General features: G+C 45.7%; 1 protein-coding gene across 1 annotated transcript; it reads left to right on the top strand.

Annotated features, from left to right (window-relative positions):
• Positions 1-10980: 10980 nt before the first annotated feature.
• Positions 10981-15508, top strand: LOC124686057 (GTP-binding protein YPTM2). Its single transcript, XM_047220060.1, has 8 exons — positions 10981-11169; positions 11790-11862; positions 12516-12563; positions 12660-12707; positions 13272-13343; positions 13441-13596; positions 13680-13783; positions 15080-15508. The coding sequence occupies exons 1-8, from the start codon at positions 11156-11158 to the stop codon at positions 15174-15176; spliced, it is 612 nt and encodes a 203-aa protein (XP_047076016.1). The 5' UTR covers positions 10981-11155; the 3' UTR covers positions 15177-15508.
• Positions 15509-16741: the final 1233 nt, after the last annotated feature.

Below are 16741 nucleotides of genomic sequence, written 5' to 3'. Positions count from 1 at the left end.
AGGTCTTAGATATCACATATATCTCATACCTTGATTATTTCTGAAAACTAAATTTTCAGCTCCTTACTTTTCAAACAGATTTGAACTTCAAGTTTCACGGAGACAAGATAACTTTAGGTACTAATTGAAACCATAGCTCTCTGAACAAAGTGAGTTTCACTAAAAGTTTGCAATAGGACTTAATCAATTCTTGATTCTTTAACAATACGGTACTAATCCGTAAAGTTTCTTATCAGATTTTAACAGTATTTCTATCTCAATAACAAGACTAGCGCATAGTAGTAAACGGATGCCAATACTACAAAATTAATTCAAAATACTACTCAGACTATGTTTATGATAATTAGTTCATGTTTTAATCTAATTACTAATGAACTCCCACTTAATACAACATCCCTCATAGTTGTTAAGTGGTACACGATCCAAATCCACTACATCAAAACCGATCATCACGTGAGATGATGTAGCTTCAATGGTGAACATCAACATGTTGATCATATCATCCATATGACTCGTGTTCAACCTTTCGGTTTCCGTTGTCCCGAGGCCATGTCCGTACATGCTAGGCTCGTCAAGCAAACCCAAGTATTCCGCGTGTGCAACATGGCTTACACCCGTTGTATGTCGAGTTTATCACACCCGATCATCACGAGATGCTTCAAAACGTCGAACAATGCAACGGTGCATACGAGGGAAGAACACTTTATTATCTTGATATTAATGTGAGGGATCATCTTATAATGCTATCGTCGCGATCTAAGCAAAATAAGATGCATAAAGGATTAACATCACATGCAGTTCATATGTGATATGATATGGCCCTTTTGTCTTTGCGCCTTTGATCTTCATCTCCAAAGCACGGACATGATCTCCATCATCTTCGGGCATGATCTCCATCATCGTCGGCGTAGCGTCAAGGTTCATGGCGCCGGCTTCATGGTTGTTCACCTCATGTAGCAACTATTACAACTACTTTGAAATACTACTCAACATGAAAATTAAAGACAACCATAAGGCTCTCGCCGGTTGCCACAATACAATAATGATCATCTCATACATATTCATCATCACATTATGGCCATATCACATCACCAAACCCCTGCAAAAACAAGTTAGACGTCTCTAATTTGGTTTGCATATTTTACGTGGTTTAGGGTTTTCGAGTAAGATCTAATCTACCTACGAACATGAACCACAACGGTGATACTAGTGTTGTCAATAGAAGAGTAAATTGAATCTTCACTATAGTAGGAGAGACGAGACACCCGCAAAGCCTCTTATGCAATACAAGTTGCATGTCGAACGAGGAACAAGTCTCATGAACGCGGTCATGTAAAGTTAGTCCGAGCCGCTTCATCCCACTATGCCACAAAGATGCAAAGTACTCAAACTAAAGATAACAAGAGCATCAACGCCCACAAAACCATTGTGTTCTACTCGTGCAACCATCTATGCCTAGACACGGCTCCGATACCACTCGTAGGATAACGTTGCATAGAAAACAAAAATTTTCCTATCGCGAACACGCAATCCAAGCCAAGATGCAATCTAGAAGACGGTAGCAACGAGGGGATGATCAAGACTAACCCTTGAAGAGATTCCAAAGCCTATAAGAGTAGGCTCTTATTGCTGCGGTAGACGATCACTTGCCGCTTGCAAAAGCGCGTAGAAGATCTTGATCACGATCGGTTCCGGCGCCACGAACGGGCAGCACCTCCGTACTCGGTCACACGTTCGGTTGTTGATGAAGACGACGTCCACCTCCCCGTTCCGGCGGGCAGCGGAAGTAGTAGCTCCTCTTGAATCCGACGGCACGACGGCGTGGTGTCGGTGGCGGTGGAGAAATCCGGCGGAGCTTCGCTAAGCGTGCGGGATGTGGTGGAGGAGAGAGACCGCTAGGGTTTGGGGAGAGAGGGGGTTGGGCGCCGGCCCTCTAAGGGGTGCGGCCAAGGCTGAGCCAAAGAGTGGCTGCCCCCTCCCTCTCCTCCTCATTATATAGGTGGAAGCACCAAGAGTTTTAGTCCAAGTCTTCGAATAAGACCCCAACACTAAAACCTCCCATATGTGGGAAAACCTACTCAAGGTGGGAATCCCACTTGGGGTGGGATTCCCCTTTTCCATGAGGGGGTTTGGCCGGCCACCCTAGGGGAGTCCACTATGGACTCCTCCCCTTTAGGGTTGGCTGGTCATGCAAGGTGGAGTCCCTCCGGGACTCTACTTTCCATGGTGATTTCTTCCGGACTTTTCTAGAACCTTCTAGAACCTGCCATAAATGCACCGGATCATTTCCAAACTTGGAATATGACTTCCTATATATGAATCTTATTCTCCGGACCATTCCGGAACTCCTCGTGATGTCCGGGATCTCATCCGGACTCCGAACAAATATTCGAACTCCATTCCATATTCAAGTACTACCATTTCAACATCCAACTTTAAGTGTGTCACCCTACGGTTCGTGAACTATGCGGACATGGTTGAGTACTCACTCCGACCAATAACCAATAGCGGGATCTGGAGATCCATAATGGCTCCCACATATTCAACGATGACTTTAGTGATCGAATGAACCATTCACATACAATACCAATTCCCTTTGTCTCGCGATATTTTACTTGTCCGAGGTTTGATCTTCGGTATCACTCTATACCTTGTTCAACCTCGTCTCCCGACAAGTACTCTTTACTCGTACCGTGGTATGTGGTCTCTTATGAACTTATTCATATGCTTGCAAGACATTAGACGACATTCCACCGAGAGGGCCCGGAGTATATCTATCCGTCATCGGGATGGACAAATCCCACTGTTGATCCATATGCCTCAACTCATACTTTCCGGATACTTAATCCCACCTTTATAGCCACCCATTTACGCAAGTGGTGTTTGGTGTAATCAAAGTACCTTTCCGGTATAAGTGATTTACATGATCTCATGGTCATAAGGACTAGGTAACTATGTATCGAAAGCTTATAGCAAATAACTTAATGACGAGATCTTATGCTACGCTTAATTGGGTGTGTCCATTACATCATTCATACAATGACATAACCTTGTTATTAATAACATCCAATGTTCATGATTATGAAACTAATCATCCATTAATCAACAAGCTAGTTTAAGAGGCATACTAGGGACTTCTTGTTTGTCTACATATCACACATGTACCAATGTTTCGGTTAATACAATTATAGCATGGTATGTAAACATTATCATAAACACAAAGATATATAATAACCATTTATTATTGCCTCTTGGGCATATCTCCAACATCCGCACCTATATTTTTGGTTGCCGGATCCGCGCCTACGTTTTTGATAGTCGGATCCGCACCTATATTTTTGGTTGCCGGATCCGCGCCTACGTTTTTGATAGTCGGATCCGCATCTATATTTTTGGTTGCCGGATCCGCGCCTACGTTTTTGATAGTCGGATCCGCACCTATATTTTTGGTTGCCGGATCCGCGCCTACTTTTTTAGTAGTCGGATTCGCACCATTATTTTTGGTAGCTGGATTCGCACATATATTTTGGTAACCGGATACGCACCTAATTATTGGTAGTCGGATCCGTACCTTTATTTTGGTGATCGAATTCGCAGTCGCGGTAATCTATCATGCACCAGCTCGACGGAAAGCAAAGCGAATAAACCAAGGCGGAGACATACCCGCCGATGTTGCATGGCATACAGGGACCAAGACAATTTCCGTCAGAGTTGGTAGGCGGAAGCATGAGCCACATGCACTGTGCATCGACCGTATCAATTGTTAATTCTTCACGTGAAGCGAAAGATGAATGAAGCTGCTAGCTAGAACCTACAAGCTGTTGTTCGCCTGCTGTTTTCGGAAAAGACAGCGGCAACTCTGCTTGTCGCGTTTAGCATCAGGCGGAGATTTTGCATGCATCAAAGACTAACTTCTCCGTTATGGCTGGCATCGCCGCTAACGCGGATTGATTTTTTCTCCGTCACGACCACTGTTGACTCTGCTCAAAACAGATAAGTCTCTTTTATATTTAATATTTTAATATTTTATGATCATGAGATTAAGATTGGTTCACTCATGTCATGAGTCTTTTACCGCTTTCACTATTGATCATATATTTTCCACGATTTGCCTTGCGCTCGTGAAAAAACTTTGTACTGTTTTTGCCGCCTAAGGCTCCAGTACGCTACAAAATTTCCGCCTTCGGGCGTTAGCTTGAGTTTTCTGGCCTAGACGTTTTCTGTTGTTTATATGTGGATTCCTTAGTAGTGACATTTCGGTACTTAAAACCGGCCTCTCGTTTCCGAGGTTCTTGATTGTTTCGCTATTAAGTGCTATCGCCTCAGCAGATGTTCTGTGTTTAAAGTTTGCCGTCTCACGAAAAGTCAAGCATATAAATCAGAAGAACGGATAAACCAGATCTTGCTTAAAACATATAAATTACATTAACTGTTCAAGATAGTCAAGTTGTTTCCGCCTTGACAGTTTTATGTTGTTCAACTGCTGCATGGTTTCAGCTTTAAAACATTTGTTCAAAAAGGCCATTTTTATTTCGCCTTACATTTGTTCGTTGAACATGATGAAAGAAACAATTTAATACAAATGTGTTTTTGTGTTTATATATCAGGTACATGATGCTTGGACCTTCAACAGTCCTCGAACTAAGGTGTTTTCAAGCAGACCTAGCAATCGCGAGAAGCCCAGGGGAAGCTAGCCGGATCCATATGAGATAAGGTTAGGCGGATCCGTAGCATGCACAGCTGGAAAAGCAACTTGAGTCTTGATTCCGCGATGCTTAGCCGGAACCAACCCTTGGGGGCTGCGATTTTGATCTTAAGTGAAAAGTGTGTTTCCTTTCGAGTATTAGTGCTGGAAATTTCCGCCTAGATGCTTGGGATTTACACTATTCCTTAGTCACATATAAAATAAAGCTACTCTAAGAGCTCCAAGCCGGATTTTCAAGTAAATTCACCTTGGCGCTCAGGGGCTACATCGATGAAGTTCTCTTTGGCACAACTAACCGAAAAATTTCCACCTTGACGCTTGGGGGCTAAGTTTCTGAGCATCGAGTCTCCTTGGAGCAAGCCGACTCAACGCTCGGGGGCTACATACATATGGTTATGTCAAGAAAAATTTCAAAGATGGCGAAAATCTGGCTAACTAGTCGGATCCGCACCTAATTTTTTGGTAGCCGGATCCGCAACTATTTTTTGGTAGCCGGATCCGCACCTCAATTTTTGGTAGCCGGATCCGCACCTAATTTTTGTTAGTCGGATCCGCACCTATATTTTGGGTAGTCGGATCCACACCTATATTTTGACTAGTCAGATCCGAACCTACATTTGGCTAGTCGGATTCATACTGAAGATTACGTTGGATGGTGTCTTCGAAGAATCTGACCATTGGATCATGAAGTTTCCGACCAATACTTGGTTGGATATATGAAGTTTGGAGTCCTTCAAGATTCTCTATTATTCGTTCCAGCCAAAGGATGAAGATACATGCGCAAGCTGAGCTGGATGGAAGAACGGTGAATCTTGGAGAACTCCGGGGGCTACTGTTGTGGGTATACTTTATGGGTATATCAACGACATGGCCTGAATCCGGCAAGCCCGGGTGGCCCACAAATGGTGATGGTGGCATACAGCCCATCGGGCGGCCCAGTTGCTGTTGATCATGAAGGGTGAAGTCCAGCCCAGGAACGAGGAGCCGGATCTAGGCCGACCTACGAAGGAGGCCGGATCCGTGGAGGCCCATGAAGTATCCGGATCCAGCATGGCCAAGAAGGAAGGTGGATCCTTGACGTACACGGCAAGACATTGTACCGTAGTTAGGCAACTTGTATTCCGGGTAGGACTCTCCATGTAAACCCTAGATCCGTGCGCCTTTATAAGCCGGATCCCGGGAGCCCTGAGGGGAGATCTGGAGCTAGAAACGAGACAATCACAACCATTATAACAACGCGCAAGCGCCCAGATAATTCCAGACAAGCAGCAGTAGGCCCTGTCATCGTGCAGGTGTTCCGAAGCTGGGTAACTCGCATACTACCGTCCCGTGTGCACTCCGCCCTATGGCCCCTACTTCTTTTCCCCCTAGTGAGGATCCCTCCTCCGGGGTACCGTCGAATAGGCAACGACACCGATTCCCTTTGTCACGCGATATTTTACTTGTCCGAGGTTTGATCATCGGTATCACGATACCTTGTTCAACCTCGTCTCTGACAAGTACTCTTTACTCGTACCATGGTATGTGGTCTCTTATGAACCATTCATATGCTTGCAAGCCAATTAGATGACATTCCACCGAGAGGGCCCAGAGTATATCTATCCATCATCGGGATGGACAAATCCCATTCTTGATCCATATGCCTCAACTCATACTTTCCGAATACTTAATCCCACCTTTATAACCACCCATTTACGCAGTGGCGTTTGATGTAATCAAAGTACCCTTCCGGTATAAGTGATTTACATGATCTCATGGTCGAAGGACTAGGTAACTATGTATCGAAAGCTTATAGCAAACTAAACTTAATGACGTGATCTTATGCTACGCTTATTTGGGTGTATGTCCATTATATCATTCACTTAATGACATAACCTTGTCATTAATAACATCCAATGTTCATGATCATGAAACCTTGATCATCTATTAATCAACAAGCTAGTTATACAAGAGGCTTACTAGGGACACCTTGTTGTTTACATAACACACATGTATCAATGTTTCGGTTAATACAATTATAGCATGGTATGCAAACATTTATCATAAACACAAAGATATATTATAATAACCATTTTATTATTGCCTCTTGGGCATATCTCCAACACCATTGTTTTGCATCATGTATTATTAGATGCTACAAACTCTCGAAATGTATAAGCACAAAAACGAGGACAAAGACTTCCCCTTCATGCATTGCTACAACAAGCTCCAAGGTTGCAAGAAATGGGACGACCTCCTCCACACTCTATTGAAGGACGGGGAAGATGGGCCGATCAATCCACCGGCGCCTCCACCGGGCGCCCCATTGGCAACAAGAAGGCCAATGCCGACAAGAATGCGGCGCCAGTATTGGCAGCCAATGACGCCTCCATCGAGAAGATGATCACCTCATTCTCGCTGGAGAGCAAGGAAGCTGCCGATAGGGCCGCCGTCGTGTGGAAGGCAATCCTTGACAAGAAAGACATGAAGATCAAGTTGGAGAGGGAGAGAGTGGAGGCGGCGAAGATGGAAGCTCACGCCGCTGCCATGAAGGCCACCAACGAAGCGACGCAGCTATCGTTGGCCAAAATGTCTCAAGAATCGAAGATCTTGATGGCCGACATGGAGAAGATGGACTCCTTGGCACGGGCGTGGCAAGAGATGTACCGCGAGCGCATCGGCCAAGAGGTGATGGCGGTGCGAGCTGCATCAGCGTTCCCCCGACACCGTCCACGTTCATGTCTACCCCAGCATCGTCCGTGTTCATGTCTCCCCCTGCACCGTCGACGTTCATGCCTCCCCCGGCGACCGTGGATCCTGCTGCAGCGACGGAGCTGCCGCCAGCCGCCGATGAGGAAGTCGTTGAGGTTGCGCCACCCGTGACCTCCTTCATGTGATCAGGTGATCATCTGGCTTGGAAGCCTTTTTTTGCGCCGGAAATGGCGATCTGGTGGCCGTGTGTTGGCCCAAACTTCTTATTCCTAAACCTATTCGAATTTGGTGGTCGTGTGTTGGCCCAAACTTCGTATTCGTAAACTTATTTGAATTTCTATGCTTGTGTTTTAGATTTCAAATTCAAATTATCTATTGGGGCTGTCGTATGAGGCGCGCCGGTGTGGGAGCAGCTCCCCCAAATGGAGGATGCTGTGTCGGTGTCCCCCATACGACAGTGCGGCGCTCCTGCCGGTGACTATTTGGGGGGCGCCGGTGAAGATGCTCTTATCCATCCATCTGACTAGCGAGTAACACGCTTCATCTTGGAATTTCCGCACCGCGCTGGCCAGAGCACATGGCGATCCCCTGATCCCCTCCCTCTTCCCTCCTTTGCCTGCTCGCTGCTTGGCCAGAGCACATGGAGGAAGTGGAGGGTAGGGAGGCCAGCGTTGAACTGTAAAAATTAACAAGTAACTTTAGGTTGCCCCTACATCTGTGCTGTCCATCATGCACCCATAGGGCATGTTTGGTAGTCTGGGCGCCCCTTGGCTCGCATCGGCCCAGTATTTTTTGGGCTGTTTGGTTCCCTGGGTTCAGTCGCGTTCATGCAAAGCACGGGTCTTAAAGCACCTCTGGGACAGGTCCCGGAGGAACGCCCGGTTTGACAGTTTCTCCAGGGCCAGGCCTGTCGAGATGAAAATCGACAACGCCGTTTGCGCGGGAGCTCCGCTTCGGCATGGAGGGAGAAGCCGAAATCCGAGCGGTGTTGCATAGCAAAGGTAGGGGTAACCTCCCTCTTCGGTTACCCTCTCCATTAGCCCCTCCCAACCCTTCCCCCAAATTTCGCACCGGCGATGGCGACGACGACCCAGATCTGGCAGCGTGCATCGCCCTTCGGTCTCCAGCACCGGACCAGGATCCTCTTCTCCAGTCGCGGCGGAGCCTGCGCACATATGCGGCGGCTTTCGGCTGTGTCTTTTGTCCGCCATGGCGGAGGTAAGGGGAAACTCCTCTGCTCTACTGTAGTGTTAGATTCATGTTGGTAGAACTAGTTGGGTTCGATAAGACCGTTCGTAATGCATAGATTTTGTTTGAATAGATCGACCAGCTCCAGCTTGTGCATCACGCCGTAGCACTCATTATTTGCATACAAGCCTGGATCCTGATGGTGCACAAGAGAGCAGTTAGGCATGCTGCTTTTACTCGTGTGACTTACGGTCCGATGTTACAACGAGATCATGAGAGGATTGCCAACGTAAACCACATCTACAACTGCAACGACGTAGATGCTATCCAAATGCTACGGATGAGAAGAGCCCCTTTCTATGCACTTGTGAAAACGTTCAGGGGTAGAGGACTGCTGACTGATAGCATCCACACCTCTGTCGAAGAACAAGTCGCAATGTTTCTTCATGTCGTGGGTCATAACCAGAGGTTCAGAGTCATCCATAGCATATTCATACGATCCACGAAGATTATCTCTCGGTACTTCCAGCAGGTGTTGTACGCAATTCGGGAGCTCAGAGGTGAAATGATCAAGCCAGCATCAATGAACGCACTACCCAAGATCAAGAACAGCTACAGGTCGTTCCCCTATTTCAGGGTGAGTACAAATCATGTTCCTTCTACCTATCAGATGTGTGGTACTGTCAGAAAGATGACTGTGTGCTAATTTTTTTACAGGATTGTATTGGGGCTATTGATGGTACTCATGTTACTGCAAAGGTACTGAGATCAATGTCTGCAGTATTCCGTGGGAGGAAGCACTACACCAGCCAGAACGTGCTAGCAGCTGTGGATTTCGATATGAGGTTCAACTACGTGCTTGCTGGCTGGGAGGTTCAGCTCATGATGCGAGCATCCTGGCCAACAGCTTGTCAATGCCTGATGGGTTGCAAATTCCTGAGGGTAAGTTCTACCTTGGAGATGCCGGATATGCATGCCGACCTGGAATTCTACCTCCCTTCAGGAAAACAAGGTACCACCTCAATGAGTTCTCTGCGAAGCACCGACCTCTGAATGCGAGAGTGTTGTTCAATCTGAGACATTCAAGCCTTAGAGTCACCATTGAGAGGGCCTTTGCTGCATTGAAGAACAGGTTCAAGGTCCTTGACTGGAAACCGTTCCACACGTTTGACACACAGGTAAAACTGGTCCTTGCTTGCTGCATTCTTCACAACTGGATCCTAGGTTGGGGCGAGGATGAGTTCTTCGAAGAGGTTGTCACTTTTGATGAAATAGAGACCGGCCATGGCGTGGACGCATGCGACAATGATGCCTGAAAGGTGAAGAGGCAAGAGTGGGCAGACGCAATGTGGGAAGTCAGAGGCAACACCACCATCTGAGAAGAAGTGAAGAAGTGAAGAAGAAGTGAAGAAGAAGAACCCTCCTATGATCCTTTGTTTCTCGAACCCATTTTTGATCCCTCTATGTTGAACGACCTCGTTATAATAAACTGCAATTCGTAGTAGCTAGGGAGCATCGTGTTATGAACTACCATTCGTAGTAGCTAGGGCTAATTTAGTGAACTGCTATGCTTCGTAAGTTTGCAACTACCATGAACTATGATTTATGTATGATGGAAGGTGAGAGCATTGGTAAGGCTACCCGTTGTAGAGAAGAGGTAACCTTAGGCATGCCTGGATGGTACCAAACAGGCCTAATATCATCTCCATCAAGATTTTGGGTTGGCTGCAGACAAACAAACAGAAGTCATTTTTGGCACAGTCGATGCAGCCCGACCTACCAAACAACATGCTAATTTCGACCTGTGGCTCGTTCTGAACACGCAAGTGTGCTTGCACCGCTGCGCCAGTGAATTACGAATCGGGCCCAGGCTACCAAACGCGCACATAATGCTAGGGAGAGATTCATGCCAAGCAAACTTGTTAGAACTTGCAATATTTACTCGGTTTGGCATGGTACTAGATTCCGTGTTACATTTGCAAGCTATGTTTTAGGCAATCCTGAGAATAGATCGCTAAATCTGTCTGCATATTTAACAATACTTGTGGAGATCATGCTTTGCTTTCATCTCATGGTTCGTAGTCATAACAGAAATCAAATTCAATGCTAGAAATAAAACTTTTCAGAAGATAATTTTTCTATTTTCTACATAGACCACAAATATATTGGTTCCTCGTAAAACTTGATGAACAGACGTATATATTATGAAAATGTATATATAGAATTTTTGTCAAATTTTTTCTACATTTAAAATCTAATTTATTATTTTGGTAGGAGAGCATACATACCCAGGAGTACATATGACTAAGTCATTATCTTAGTAACAAATTATTTGGCCATAACCAACCGTGTGGACTAGAAAAGCCAACCGAACGGTTTCTTCCTTGGATAAAAACATGCGGAGAGGGAAAAGCTGAGGCCTTTCGTCGGTGCGGGTTCATAACCGCGAGCGCGAGATTCGGGCCGATACCCCGCGAGATCGAGGAGGCGCTCGGAAAGCGAATTCCCCGCGAGCTTGGAACCTGAGCGCGCCGCGGACGGAGGAGAGGATCTAGATCGATCGACCTCGCCATGAATCCCGAGTAGTAAGTCGTCTCCTTCCTCTCTCTCGCTGGATCTGGCGGCCGCGGGCGAACGCACGCGCTTGGTCCGGGAAATTAGTTTCGCGGCATTCGTTCGGTTAGGATGCGACCATCCTCTAGATGTTACGTTGGGCCATTCGTCATGATTCTGGTGTTCCACATGCACGATCGAATTGCCGATCGTTTATGCAACTTTGTAGCACAACAATCAACCAATCAATCGTCGATGCACGTGAATCTGTTTAGCTTCAATCTTAATTCATGTAATGACATTGGGAAAACCGACTATTGCTTTCCTGTTCAACTTCCTCCTCGTTATTTTGAGATCCACCTTTGGAATCTTGCACTACAGTACTACAGCGGAATCAAATTTACTGAATATTTCTGCATATATAGAATGTATACTTGTCTGTGCATTATCCTCTATAAGCCTCCCTCGAGATGTTAATTCTGTCAGATTTTGGTGCTCAAATGTCATCTGTCAAAATCATTGCTGCTCAATGTTCTAAGCCTGGAGATAATGACAGTTTGCTATTGTTATCATGAAAATGCAGTTATCAATTGTTTCTTTTCTATAGTAAGTACATCTGACCGAGATATCCTATTGTTTTCCGACATGGCAGCGACTACCTCTTCAAGCTCTTGCTTATTGGAGACTCGGGTGTCGGCAAGTCATGCCTTCTTTTAAGATTCGCTGTAAGAATTCCTATCCAAAGCACTGTTTTGCTTGCAATCTCCCCCCTATCCCCCTTTCCTCTTTATATGTTCTTAAAATTTTGATTCCAGTGTTAACATGGAATCCATCGATTTGCTTTTAGGCTTAGTTAATAAACTGTATGGTTCCTCACAAGCTAGCACCACGACTTAATGTGTAACATGAATGAGGAGAGTTCATTTTTTGGTAGCTATTAATTTTTTCATGGAGATCGAATATCCCTTTAGTTTACCACACCCTTGTCTTGAGTGGTACACGAGCTTTGCTGAAATTACGATTCGCTGTAAGAGTAACTACATAAAGCATGATCTGCTCCCAATCTTGTTCCCCCTCTTTATATGAATCTTCTTAAAACTTTGACGCAGGTTGTCCGAGGGATATCATGTAACCTATCGGTTTGCTTTGAGCCGTATGGTTTCTCACAAGTTAGCACAACTTAATGTGTAATATGAATGAGGAGAATCCATTGTTGGTAGTAGTCATTTTTTTAAACCTGAAGAGCATCCCTTTATTTTACTACACCCTTGCCTTTGAGTGTTAAACGAGTACTGGTACTAGTTAATTTTTGCTCTGTCTTGAATTTTATTTGTTGAGTTTGCTAGCCTCGTTAATATTTGACTCTGTTGGCTGGCAGGATGACTCGTACCTGGACAGTTACATCAGTACGATTGGTGTTGATTTCGTAAGTGTATTTACTTTCTTGGTCTGAATGAATGTTACTGCGCTTGCTACTTTAACTGAACTTGGATCCTTTGTTTCCTTCCAACTCTGTTGATAGAAAATACGGACCGTGGAGCAAGATGGGAAGACCATGAAGCTGCAAATCGTGAGTCTATTTCTGGCTTATGGTTATTCTTTGATCTGCATTTCATTGTCGGTGGCCAAGCATACCTTATGTTTATGTCTCGTATGCATCTACCATCGAATCCAGATTTAACAAAATAGGAGACTTTATCGTGGGAGATGCTTCATTTTATCGCCCTTTTTTAGTTCGTGGAGTTTGCTGCATTTTCTTCCTTGCATAATATAGCATGGCTGTATTCAGTATTTATGTGGTTGTTAGTTGAGGTCAGTTCACAGGAAACCGAAACACCACTTGCCTGAATATGCACTTATGCAGGCAGCTGCACCACCATCTTTTCACCTTGTGGATTTTCATAGCTCCATCCATTAAAAGTTTGCATTAGTTTTCTTGTTTCGCATGAAGAAGAATCACACTTCCAAGACGTTTCTGTATACCAAATAGATTGATGCAATCCATTTTGAACATCATATTTAGTACTCACATAAATACTTGGAAGGCAGCTCATGCTTTGCATTTTTGGCAATATTTTTTTTGACATGTCACATGTAATGATAAAAGCTGGCCTTTTCCCTTTCTTTTTATCAGTGGGACACTGCTGGGCAAGAACGCTTCAGAACTATTACCAGCAGCTACTACCGAGGGGCTCACGGCATCATTGTAAGTTTGTTTATACAAAATCTAATTTTATCTACCAGATGCTATTTTATTGTTCGTAAATGTTCCACTTTTATATATTGTGCAAATGACATTGCAGATTGTCTATGACGTGACGGACCAGGACAGTTTCAACAACGTGAAACAGTGGCTGAATGAGATTGACCGCTATGCTAGCGACAATGTGAACAAGCTTCTCGTAGGGAACAAAAGCGATCTCACCGACAAGAAAGTCGTGTCATATGAGACAGCAAAGGTATCTTGTGTTCCTTACTCATGTCTCAGTGGTGCTGTTTTACTTGCTGAAGTGATCTTTATGCTTACATTTCATGTATACAGGCATTTGCTGATGAGATTGGCATCCCGTTCATGGAGACCAGCGCGAAGAACGCCTTGAATGTCGAACAGGCTTTCATGGCCATGTCCGCTTCGATCAAGGACAGGTGTGTGTTGTGTTCCCACGCAGTTCAATTCGTTAGCACAGGCCTTCCATCCTACTTGTGTATTTGTAGCTACAATTGTTTTGCGCTTTATTTACTACGAACCGATGCGACATCCCTACTATTAGGGCATCTCCAACGGGGCGATGCAAACGACACAAACGGACACTTTATTTACTACGAACTGATGCGACATCCCTACAATCGTTTGCGTCCGCGGGCTCCAGTGGGGCGACGCAAAGTGATCGGGCCGTCCATGGCGACGCAAACCTGGCCCAAATATGCGCCAGGTTTGCGTCTCCGCGGTCGCGCCGAGTGTCCACCGAAACTTACGTACCCACGCGTCAGTGGCAGGGAGGCCGATAACATTCCCGCCAGTGGCCATTCCCCGCACGAAAAATCAAAGTAGACCGGCTCCAGCAGTCCAGAATCGATGGACGTCCTCGCGGCCGCAGCCACCACCATGGATTCCAAGGGAACCCTCGCACCCGCTGCCGCCCCAGACTCCTCCATAGCCACGACCATAGCCCCAATGGAGGCTGCAGCTCTGGCGGAAGCAAAGCGTGCCGCTACCGGCGGCCGGGACGCTAAGCCGAAGGCGGCAAAGAAGGTGCTATCCAAGGAGGAGAAAGGCGCAGGAACCAGAAGGAGAGGAGGACACCATGCCTGGTTCATGAAGAGGCGCGCCGAAATCCACGCGCGAGACGCCTGATCTGCGGCGCCAATGTCTAGCACCATGGCCTCCTTTTGGACTTCATATGCTATTCTGGCCTTGTTGTGCTCCTTTTGGACTCCATTTTGCGCCGTACCATGTAGAAAGTGTGATGAATTTATTTCAGACCTCAATTTGAGCCAATTTTAGACTATAATTTCGTGCAAATTTGAGCCAATTTGAGGCTACAACCTGTTTTCTGAATTTTCTGAACCTAAACTGGCCCGCGCCGGAAATGCGTCCGCCTGCTGGAGCCACCCCCGATGCAAACGGACACATGTCCATTTTCGCGTCCGCGGGCCGACGCAAATGGACGCACGCGGACATTTTGGCCGTCCGAAATGCGTCAACCCGCTGGAGATGCCCTTATCCTAACCAAATCCCCCGCACTCCTTAACCTGTTGCTTGTAATTGTCCATGTTATTCTACTTATGTTAGATACAACAATGTACCATGTGTTTGATTGCTGCGTGGACCCAAACTGGTGCTCTTGGTAGTTTATACAAATAATATTCTCGTTTGTGTTAAATAAACCTCAGAGGAAAGAGCATGTATATAATGGACAAAACCTGTTTGTTGCTTTCCAGGATGGCAAGCCAGCCAGCCGCGAACAGCACCCGCCCAGCCACGGTGCAGATCCGCGGGCAACCTGTCGAGCAGAAGACGAGCTGCTGCTCTTCTTAGAGAAGCACGCATCACAAATGGAGATGCAAACCTGGCCGCTCCATCATCATTCTGTATTCCGTGTTTTTTTTTGCATAGGCGTACTGCAAATCTTCCATTCTTTCTAGTGCACCAGAGTTTGGAGACATTATGTTCTGATTAATTCTGTAACTTGGATGGCTATGTTATGTTTGCAGTTGTTGCTTTTTTTTTTAACTTGAGATACTTGATGAAAAATGGCATATAGAGAGAAGAAAGATCCTAGAGGTCTCAACTGTTGATACGTAGTAATATGCTTGAATGAATATTGTTTATCTGATTGCAGAAATCCATATATATGGTGTACGTGTTGATTAACTGTAGCTTAATTTAAGATACATACACAAATTACATAGTTTGTCACAGATTCAAGTTTCATGACAGGGTTCATCACGCAAACTCCATAATCCATAGTACTTCCACGTTTTCAATTCTGCATCGTGTCCTCCTTATGCTCGTAGCTCCAACTGCATGGCATACGGTGGTAGAGATGGACATGTTCATGAAGAAACATGCTAGCATCCCTTTCAAGCTGAAGTGGCCACACTCATCATGGGCGGCGACAAGATCTTTTTTGTTTAAGATCTGGTACATGCAATTTGGAACTAAAAATAATTTTCTTACACTGCTAATGAAATATTCATGTTTTAGTAATCATTTTGGTTTTAAATATTTATTATTTGTTGTGAGGTTTGACTCCCCAAATAACTATGCAAAAACTGATTTTGAGAACAGGAAAGAAATGATTTTTAAACCCTCTCGTTCGTTAGGCCTAAACCAACCCAACCAACCTGGCCCGGTCGAGGCAGCCAACCTGGCCCAGCTCTCCCCCTCCCTTTCATTCTCCGTCTGAAAAAGAAAACAAAGGATCGTCACGACGCCGGCGGCCGGTGCCGTTCTGCTTCCGGCGACCATGCAGCCGCCTAGATCTCTACCCCAGTTCCTCCGACGGGGAAGAGTTCGACGAGAACCACGTCGTTACCCTCGCCGCCGCCCACTTCCCCTCCTCCTTCACGGCCCGCCGCCACGCCCTACTCGAGTTCTACGCTGCAGCCGAGCATCCCGCATCGCCGCCCAGGACTTCCTCAACGTCGCGCTCGTCAAGTTAGATGCCAGTCCTACGGCGTTCAGGGCTTCCCCACCCTCCTCTTCTTCGTAGACGGCGTCTACAAGGAGTGCTCCGGCGAGGTAACTAGCCCCCGACGGCGTTCACATATGTATAACTGAATGTCAATCTGATTGCTGCTGCTGGCCTTCATGTTATATTTATATTAGACGTAGTAATCTTGGGGAAATCGGCACTACCCAAAGGGGTGGCCTCATGTTATATTTATATTAGAGAACAATGGTACAAGTTACAGAACTCAAACCCTGAGAAATGCCTAACTCCTAAAGCAAAGATTGTCTAATATCCTCGCTCAATCTTAATTGTGTCCTGAAGTGTCAAGGAGGTTAAGATTGTGTCGGCCAACCTTAATCGCAGGCAATGGCAACGGCTTTGTGAAGATATCTGGAAGTTAATATTTAGAAGAGATGAACTTAATTTG

This window comes from Lolium rigidum, chromosome 2, assembly GCF_022539505.1.
Source record: "Lolium rigidum isolate FL_2022 chromosome 2, APGP_CSIRO_Lrig_0.1, whole genome shotgun sequence".
In the NCBI taxonomy this organism is placed as follows: Eukaryota; Viridiplantae; Streptophyta; class Magnoliopsida; order Poales; family Poaceae; genus Lolium; species Lolium rigidum.
The sequence above is the reverse complement of the archived record's forward strand: the minus strand, read 5'-3'. Positions and strand labels throughout refer to the sequence as shown.

Excerpts from the sequence above, each read along its gene's own strand:
- LOC124686057 (XM_047220060.1), top strand. Across the intron at positions 13,344-13,440 it reads GAGGGGCTCACGGCATCATT|ATTGTCTATGACGTGACGGA; the intron begins GTAAGTTTGTTT and ends ATGACATTGCAG. Across the intron at positions 13,784-15,079 it reads TCCGCTTCGATCAAGGACAG|GATGGCAAGCCAGCCAGCCG; the intron begins GTGTGTGTTGTG and ends GTTGCTTTCCAG.